General features: G+C 53.3%; 1 protein-coding gene across 1 annotated transcript in view; it reads right to left on the bottom strand.

Moving 5' to 3' along the window:
• The window catches only part of POLD3 (DNA polymerase delta 3, accessory subunit), a 60499-nt gene extending 60164 nt beyond the window's left edge, over positions 1 to 335 (bottom strand). The window contains 1 exon segment of the mRNA XM_029057535.2: positions 233 to 335. Within this exon segment, the coding sequence (XP_028913368.1) occupies positions 233 to 292 (60 nt within the window). The 5' untranslated portion in view covers positions 293 to 335.
• Between the last annotated feature and the right edge of the window lie 9523 nt (positions 336 to 9858).

The following is a 9858-nucleotide window of genomic DNA, read 5'->3' on the forward strand; positions in this document are numbered from 1 at the left end:
TAGCATCATTTTTTTCCTCCCCTCCGTGCCTCAGTTGCCTCATCTGTGAAATGGGGCTGAAGACTGCGAGCCCCACGTGGGACCACCTGATTCCCTTGCATCTCTCCCCCAGCGCTTAGCCCAGTGCTCTGCACCCAGGAAGCGCCTGACACAGAGGCCGCTGGGCCGCGGTCTCCTCCCTCCCTCCCTCCTCCCTCCCTCCCTCCCTCGCGTCCCCGCCCGCGCCGCTCACGATCTTGTTCTGGTCCACGACGAACTCGTCGATGTTGTCGAGGTAGAGCTGGTCCGCCATGACGCCCCCGCCGCTCGCCCACCCGACCGCCCGCGCGCCGGCGGGAAGAAGCGGGAAACGCCCGCCCCCGCGCCCCGCGGCCAATCGGCGCCCGCCTCCGGGCTCCGCGGCCAATCGGCGGCCGCCTCCGCGCCCCGCTGACGATCACCGCCCGCCCCCGCGCGATCAGCCAACCAACGCCCGCCTCCGCGCCCCACAGCCAATCGGCGCCCTGCTCCGCGCCCCGCGGCCAATCAACGCCCGCCTCCGCGCCCCGCGGCCGATCACCGCCCGCCTCCACGCGATCAGCCAATCGCCGCCAGCCTTCACGTCTCCCAGCCAATCCACGCCCGTGACCGCGCCCTCCAGCCAATCAACGCCCGCTCCGCTGGGCCCCCGCCGCCCCAGGCCCCAGACGATCACCGCCCGCCCCCACGCCTCCGGCCAGTCAACCGCCCGCCCTCACGTGCCCTCCAGCCAATCACCGCCCGCTCCCGCGCCCCGAACTCGTCAACCTCCCGCCCTCACGGCCGCCAGCCAATCACCGCCCGCCCCCACGTCCCGCCAGCCAATCACCGCCCGCCCGGGCTCCGCCCACCCGCGCCGGAGTCGGAGGTCGGTTCCCCTAGCAACCGCGGGGACGCACTACGGCGGCCGCCGCGGGGACAAACTAGTGTCGACGGCGGCGGTTCGCGGCCTTTAGGCGCCATCTCGGGGCCCTCGGCCCGCAGGGCCCACATCGCCCCGGGGACCGACCGAAGATCAAGTCAATAAATCAAATAAATAAATAAATGTATAAATTAATAAATACATGCATACACTGTGGCAGTCCTTAAGTGACCGTCGTTGGGCAGGGACCGTCTCTATCTGTTACCCATTTGTCCATTCCAAGCGCTTAGTCCAGTGCTCCGCACGGAGTAGGCGCTCAATAAATACTATTGAATGAAAGAATATTTGTAGATTTTTATGGCTCTCTTCATTTTATGATTGTTGCAGAATCGTTTATTCCAAGCGCTTAGTACAGTGCTTAGTAAGCGCTCAATAAATGCGATTGATTGAATGAATGAATGTTGCCCAATTATTCATTCCGAGAGCTTGGTCCAGTGCTCCGCGCATAGTAAGCGCAGAATAAATACGGTGGAACGAAAGTGCCTACCCTGGGACACAGCAGAGAAGCAGGGTGGCGCAGCGGAAAGAGGCCGGGCTTGGGGGTCAGAGGTCGTGGGTTCTAATCCTGCTCCACCACTTGTCAGCTGGGTGACTTTGGGCAAGTCGCTTCACCACTCTGGGCCTCAGTGACCTCATCTGGAAAGTGGGGGTGAAGACTGTGAGCCCCACGGGGGACAATCCGATCACCTCGTATCTAGCCCGGGGCTTGGCACGTAGCAATGATAATAATGTTGGTATTTGTTAAGCACTTACTCTGTGCCGAGCACCGTTCTAAGCGCTGAGGTGGATAACGAGGTGATCAGGTTGTCCCCCGTGGGGCTCACGGTCTCCATCCCCATTTTACAGATGAGGTCACCGAGGCCCAGAGAAGCGAAATGACCTGCCCACAGTTACCCGGCTGAGTGGCAGAGGCGGAATTCGAACCCATGACCTCTGGCTCCCAAGCCCGGGCTCTTTCCACTGAGCCACGCTGCCCTGTTGGGCTGAGCCCCCAGAGACTGTGTTCAACCCGATTAGCTCGTATCTACCCCAGCACTTAGAACAGTGCTTAGCATATAGTGAGCGCTTAACAAATACCATCATAGACAGACACATTCCCTGCCCACAGTGAGTTTCCAGTCTAGAGGTGGGGAGACAGAAATTAAGATATATATAGATACATGACAGACGTGGACATAAGTGCTGCGGGGCTGAGAGGGGGCAAGAATAAAGGGAGCAAGTCAGGGCGACCAGAAGGGAGGGAGAGAGAAGGAAAGAGGGGTTTAGTCAGGGAAGGCTTCTTGGAGGAGACGGGTCTTCAATCAGGCTGTAGGGGGGAGAGTCATTGTCCATCAGATAAGAATAATAATAATGTTGGTATTTGTTAAGCGCTTGCTACGTGCAGAGCACTGTTCTAAGCGCTGGGGTAGAGCCAGGGTCGTCGGGTTGTCCCACGTGGGGCTCACGGGCTTCATCCCCATTTTGCAGATGAGGTAACTGAGGCCCGGAGAAGTGAAGTGACTTGTCCACAGTCACACAGCTGACAGGTGGCGGAGCCTGCATTCGAACCCATTATCTCTGACTCTCGAGTCCGGGCTCTTTCCACTGAGCCACGCCGCATGTCTGTGTACTCCGATCCGTGACCTTGGAACGTTTGATATTTGCCCCACTCCAACCCCATAGCATATTTTAGAATGATATATTACAAATAACTTATATCAATATTCATCCTGGTACAGTTACCCCACTTCCAGTTGCATCCTTGTCTTTCCCTGGGCGCCCACTATGGTTTCTGTAAATATTTTTTGTTTCTCTGTCTCCCCCATTCGATTATAAATTTTTTTTTAAACGTTATATCTATCTCCTCTAATAATCATAACAATCATGATGGTATTTGTTCATTCATTCATTCAATAGTATTTATCGAGCGCTTACTATGTGCAGAGCACCGTGCTAAGCGCTTGGAATGGACAAATCGGCAACGGATGGAGTCCCTGCCCTTTGATGGGCTTACACTCTAATCGGGGGAGAGCGCTTACTCTGTGCCAAGCACTGTTCTAAGCGCTGGGGGAGATCCAAGGTGATCAGGTTGTCTGTCGTGGGGCTCACAGTCTTCATCCCCATTTCACAGATGAGGCAACTGAGGCCCAGACTAGCTAAGTGACTTGCCCACAGTCACACAGCCGACAGGTGGCAGAGCCGGGATTATTATTAATAATCATAATAGTGGCATTTGTTAATAATGATGCCGGTATTTAAGCATTTACTATGTGCCAAGCCCCGTTCCAAGCACTGGGGTAGATACCAGAGAATCCGTTTGTCCCGTGTGGGGCTCCCAGTCTTCATCCCCATTTTACAGAGGAGGTCACTGAGGCCTAGAGAAGTGAAGTGACTTCCCCAAGATCACGCAGCTGACACGTGGGGGAGTTGGAATTAGAACCCGTGACCTTCTGACTCCCGGGGCCGGGCTCCTTCCACTGAGCCGCTTTCCCAGACTGTAAGCTCTTTATAAGCAGGGAACGTGCCTTCTAATTCGGTTTCACTGTACTCTCCCCAGTGCTTAGTACAGTGCTCTGCATACAGTAAGTAAGTACACTCAGTAAATTAAAGTGATCAAAAATAAGATTTTGATTAAGTGATCAAAAAAAGTGATTTTGAGTAAGTGATCGAAAATAAGATTGATTCATTCCTTCAACAGTATTTATTGAGTGCTTATTATGTGCAGAGCACTGTACTAAGCGCTTGGAATGGACAATTCGGCAACAGATGGAGACCAGCCCTGCCCAACGACGGGCTCACGGTCTCATCGGGGGAGACGGATGGACAAAAACAAGACGACATAATCACAATGAAGAGAATCAAGGGGATGGACCCCGCAGTTGATTAACTGATTGCTAAAATGCCAGTAATACTGTCAGTTAATTAATTGAATGCTAAAGTGCCAGTAATCCTGCCAGTTAATGTTTTCCTCCTTTGATGCATTACTTAAAAACCCCTTCCACCAGGGAGCCTTCCCAAATTCTCCCCACCTGGCTCCAGCTCAACAATCACTTCAGTTCTTTCACCCCTGCGGTCATTTTGTTTCGCCGTTAAAGCTGTTCATCTCTTAATTATCTGTTCATGAGCCATCACTTGCGTCTGCCCCTCAGGGCTTCCGGGCTAGGAAAGGTCTATTACTGTGGCATTCCTTAAGGGCTCACTATGTGCTGAGCACCGATGGAGATGCAAGATTATTACGTTGGTATTTGTTAAACGCTTACGCCCTGCAGAGCACTGTTCTAAGCGCTGGGGGAGATACGGGGTCATCAGGTTGTCCCACGTGAGGCTCACAGTCTGCATCCCCAGTTTACAGACGAGGTCACTGAGGCCCAGAGAAGTGAAGTGACTTGCCCGCGGTCACACAGCTGGCAAGTGGCGGAGACGGGATTCGAACCCATGACCTCTGATAATTAGGTTGGTTCCTATTACAAATGGGGCCCGTGTCACAAGAGCCAAAGGAAGGGCATGGATATGTTAGGTGTGCATTCATTCATTCATTTATTCATTCAATTGTATTTATTGAGTGCTTACTGCGTGCAGAGCACTGTACCAAGCGCTTGTGAGTGCTTGTGGAAGAAGAAGGCTGGCTGAGTTACGACTAAAATGGACAGGCCACTGTAGAAACCCATTAACCAACTCGATTGACTGAGCGCTTACTGTGTACAGAGCACTATAATAAGAATAATAATAATAGTGGTATTTGTTAAGCGCTTACTGTGTGCCAGGCACTGTTCTAAGCGCTGGGTGAATACGAGCAAATCAGATTGGACCCAGTCTCTGTCCCACGTGGGGCTCACAGCCTCCGTCCCCATTTTACAGATGAGCGAACTGAGACCCAGAGAAGTGAAATGACTTCCCCGAGGTCACGCAGCTGACATGGGGCAGAGCCGGAATTAGAACCCATAACCTTCTGACTCCCAGGCCCGTGCTATTTGCCGCTACGCCATGGTACTTCCCTATAATTACTGTATTTGTTAAGCGCTTACTATGTGTCTGGCACTGTACTAAGCACTGGGGTAGATACTAGCTAACCAGGTTGGACACAGTCCCTGTCCCACGTGGGGCTCACGGTCTCAATCCCCGTTTTACAGATGAGGTGACTGAGGCCCAGAGAAGTGAAGAGACTCGCCCACGGTGACGCAGCAGACAAGTGGCGGAGGCGGGATCAGAACCCATGACCTTCTGACTCCCGGGCCCGGGCTCTAGCCATTACGCCAAGCTGCTTAGCACCGCATTTAGCACGTGTCCAATGGATAGGTCTATACACGCCGACTATGAAATGGTTGTAGATACACACCCAAAAAAAGAGTTTCGCCAACTAAATAAGTCTTTTTTAAAAATGGGATTTGGGAGCCAGGCACTGTACTAAGCTCCGGGGTAGATACCAGCTAATCGTTCATTCATTCAATAGTATTTATTGAGCGCTTACTACGTGTAGAGCGCTGGACTAAGCGCTTGGAACGGACAAATCGGCAACAGATAGAGACGGTCCCTGCCCTTCGACGGGCTCACGGTCCGATCGGGGGGGGGGGGACGGACGGACGAGAACAGTGGCGATAAATAGAGTCGAGGGGATGAACATCTCATTAAAACGATGGCGAATAAATAGATCGAGGCGATGTACATCTCATTAACAAAATAAATAGGGTAATGAAAACAATCAGTTTGGACACAGTCCCTGTCCCACATGGGACTAACAGTCTCATCAATCACTTATATTTATTGAGCACCTAGCACCGTACTAAGCGCTTGGGAGAGTACATCACAACAATATAACAGACGCATTCCCCGCCCACAACGAGACATTAATATAAATGAATAAATTGCGGATCTGGACATATGTGCTGTGGGGCTGGAAGGGGGGGGAGGAATAAAGGGAGCAGGTCGGGGGACGCGGAAGGGAGCGGGAGAAGAGGAGAGGAGGGCTTAGTCAGGGAAGGCTTCTTGGAGGAGACGGGCCTTCGATAAGGCTTTGACGGTGGGGAGGATAATCATCCGTCAGACATGAAGAGGGAGGCCGTTCCAGGCCGGGGGCAGGACGTGGGCGAGGGGTCGGCGGTGCAACGGACGAGATGGAAGTACATCGAGCAGGTTGGCATTAGAGGAGCGAAGCCTGCAGGCTCATCTGTATGCATTATTTATTACCCTATTTATTTTGTTAACGAGGTGTACATCTCCATGTTTCTATTTATCTTGATGATGTTGTCTTGTTTGGTTTTGTTCTGTTCTGCTTTGCCGTCTGTCTCCCCCCATTTAGACTGAGCGTGGCTCAGTGGAAAGAGCCCGGGCTTCAGAGTCAGAGGCCATGAGTTCGACTCCCGGCTCTGCCACTTGGCAGCTGTGTGACTGTGGGCGAGTCGCTTCGCTTCTCTGGGCCTCGGTTCCCTCGTCTGTAAAACGGGGATGAAGACTGTGAACCTACACGTGGGACAACCAGATTATCCTCTATCTACCCCAGCACTTAGAACAGTGCTCTGCACATAGTAAGTGCTTAACAAATACCAATATTATGATTATTATTATTGTCTCTCTGTTGCCTAATTGTCCATTCCAAGCTCTGCACATAGTCAGCGCCCAATCAATACTATTGAAGTAGAATTGAATTAGAGAAGCAGCATGGCTCAGTGGAAAGAGCCCGGGCTTGGGAGTCAGAGGTCATGGGTTCAAATCCCGGCTCTGCCACTTGTCAGCCGTGGGACTGTGGGCGAGTCACTTCACTTCTCTGGGCCTCAGTTCCCTCATCTGTCAAATGGGGATTAAGACCGTGAGCCCCACGTGGGACGACCTGATTCCCCTGTGTCTACCCCGGCGCTTAGAACGGTGCTCGGCACATAGTCGGCGCTTAACAAATACCAACATTATTATTATTATTCTCTGTGCCTCAGTTCCCTCATCTGTAAAATGGAGATTAACTGTGAGCCTCACGTGGGCCGACCTGATGACCCTGTATCTCCCCCAAGCGCTTAGAACGGTGCTCTGCACATAGGAAGCGCTTAACGAATACCAACATTATTATTATTGAATCAGTGAATGAGTAGGAGGCAGTGAGGTGAGGTAGGAAGGGAAAGGCGATTGATTGCTTTAAAGCCAATGGCAAAATCCCCTTTTTACAGATGAGGTGATTTGAGGCCCAGCGAAGCGAAGTGACTTACCCAAGGTCATTCGATCGTGTTTATTGAGCCCTTACCCTGTGCAGAGCCCTGCAGTAAGTCCTTGGGAGAGTCCGATACAACAATAGACAGACACATTCCCTGTTCACGACAAGCTCACAGTCAAGAGGGGAGACAGACCTTAACAGAAATAAACAAACAGATACGGACCTAAGTGCTGTGGGGCCGGTGGGGGGGACGAGGATGAACAAAGGGAGCCCGTTATTGGGCTGGGATCGTCGCTATCTGTTGCCCGATTGTCCGTTCCAAGCGCTCAGTACGGTGCTCTGCACACGGTAAGCGCTCAATAAATATGATTGAATGATTGAATAAAGGGAGAGGGTGAGGGAGATGAAGAAGGGAGTGGGAGAAGAGGAAAAGAGGGCTTAGTCAGGGAAGGCTTCTAGGAGGAGATTAGGCTTTGAAGAGGGGAGAGTCATTGTCGGTGAGATTAGAGGAGGGAGGGACTTCCAGGCCAGAGGCAGGACGTCGCTGAGGTGGAGAAGGTTAGAGGCACCAGAGGTGTAAAATGCACAGAATGGGTTGTCGTAAGAATAGCAAGGTGAGGTAGGTTGGGGCAAGGCGGTGGGATGTTTTAATAATGTTGGTATTTGTTAAGCGCTTACTATGTGCAGAGCACTGTTCTAAGCGCTGGGGTAGATACAGGGGAATCAGGTCGTCCCACGGGAGGCTCGCAGTTAATCCCCATTTTCCAGATGAGGTGACTGAGGCCCGGAGAGGTGAAGTGACTCGCCCACAGTCCCACGGCTGCCAAGTGGCAGAGCCGGGAGTCGAACCCATGACCTCTGACTCCCAAGCCCGGGCTCTTTCCGCTGAGCCGCGCTGCTTCTCTTTAGATGGGCCACTACCGGAGTTTCTTGAGGAAAGGGAAAACACGTCCTGGACGTTTCTGTCGAAAAACGATGCGGGCGGCAGAGCGAGGGACGGTCTGCAGCGGGGAGAGACGGAAGGCGGGGAGGTCGGCGAGGAGGCCGATGCAGTCATCAAGGCGGGAGAGGAGAAGCGATCGGAGTCTGGATGGCGAGGACCGTGTCGAGAAGGTGGAACCGACAGGATTGAGCGATGGATTGAATATGGGGGTTGAATGAGAGAGAGGAGTCGAAGATGACGCCAAGCGTCTGGGCTTGCGAGACGGGAAGGAGGGTGGCGCCGTCTTTAGGGGTGGGAAAGTCAGGGGGAGGGCTTGGGAGGGAAGATGAGGAATTCGGTTTCAGACTTGTTCGGCTTGAGGTGACGGGAGGACGTCCAAGGAGGGATGTCTCGAAGGCAGGAGGAACTGCGAGACCGCAGAGAGGGAGAGAGACGGGGGCTGGAGACGGAGATTTAAGTTTCAACCGCCTAGAGGTATCAGTTCATTCCTTCAGTAGCATCTATTGAGCGCTTACTATGCGCAGAGCACCGTACTAGGCGCTCGGAACGGACAGGTCGGCAACAGATAGGGACGGTCCCTGCCGTCTGACGGGCTCACGGTCTAATCGCGGGGGAGACGGGCAGATGTGAACGATGGCAATAAATAGAGGCAAGGGGAAGAACGTCTCATAAAAACAATGGCAACTAAATAGAATCGGGGCGATGTACAACTCATTAAACAAAATAAACAAAATAAATAGGGCGACGAAGATATATACAGTTGAGCGGACGAGTACGGTGCATGAGTTGAAGCCACTGGAGCGAATGAATTCTTCAAGGGTGATGGAGAATAGAAGGGGACCCAGAACCAAACCTTGAGGGACCCCCAAAGATAGGGAGTGGGAGCGGGGGGGGAGGGGGATCCCGGGAAAGAAAATGAGGATGAGAGGCCAGGGAGATGAGAGGAGAACACGGAGAGGTCGGTGTCAAGTGAAGCCGAGGTTGGATAATGTTTCCAGGAGAAAGGAGCCGTCCACAGTGTCAGAGGCAGCTGAGAGGTCGAGGAGGATGAGGATGGAGTAGGAGCCGTTGCGTCCGGCAAGAAGGAGGTCATCGGTGACCTTCGAGAGGGCGGTTTCCGAGGAGGGAAGGAGACGCAGGCCAGATCGGAAGGGGGTCCAGGAGGGAGTTGGAGTTGAGGAATTCAAGGCAGCGAGCGTAGACGACTCGTTCTAGGAGTTTGGAAAGGAAGGGTAGGAGGGAGATGGGGCGATAACCGGAGGGAGCCGTGGGGTCAGGTCAAGAGAGGGTTTTTCTTAGGATAGGAGAGACGTGGTCGCCGTTTAGACCGTGAGACCGTTGTCGGGCAGGGATCGTCTCTACCCGTCGCTGAATTGTCCATTCCCAGAGCTTAGGACAGTGCTTTGCACATAGTGAGCGCTCGATAAATACGATTGAAGGAGTGAGTGTTGGACGGCAGTGGGGAAGAAGCCCAACGGTTGAAGATGGATGTCAGGGAGGGGAAAGAAAGGGGCCAGGTGAGGAGGCTGTGGTCAGAGAGGGGGATTTTAGAGTTGGTGAAGGGAGAGATTGCGCAGCCGGCGGAGAGGGTGAGACCGAGCGTGTGTCCACGTCGTTGAGTGGGTGAGGTGGGGCGGAGCAGGAGGTTAGCGGCGTGGCTCAGTGGAAAGAGCCCGGGCTTGGGAGTCAGGGGTCATGGGTTCGTATCCCGGCTCTGCCGCTTGGCAGCTGTGTGGCAAGTCACTTCACTTCTCTGGGCCTCAGTGACCTCACCTGTAAAATGGGGATTAAGACTGCGAGCCCCACATTGGATAACCTGATCACCTCGGATCCCCCAGCACTTAAAACAGTGCTCTGCAC

The sequence above is a fragment of the Ornithorhynchus anatinus genome, chromosome 2 (assembly GCF_004115215.2).
Source record: "Ornithorhynchus anatinus isolate Pmale09 chromosome 2, mOrnAna1.pri.v4, whole genome shotgun sequence".
Classification (NCBI taxonomy): domain Eukaryota; kingdom Metazoa; phylum Chordata; class Mammalia; order Monotremata; family Ornithorhynchidae; genus Ornithorhynchus; species Ornithorhynchus anatinus.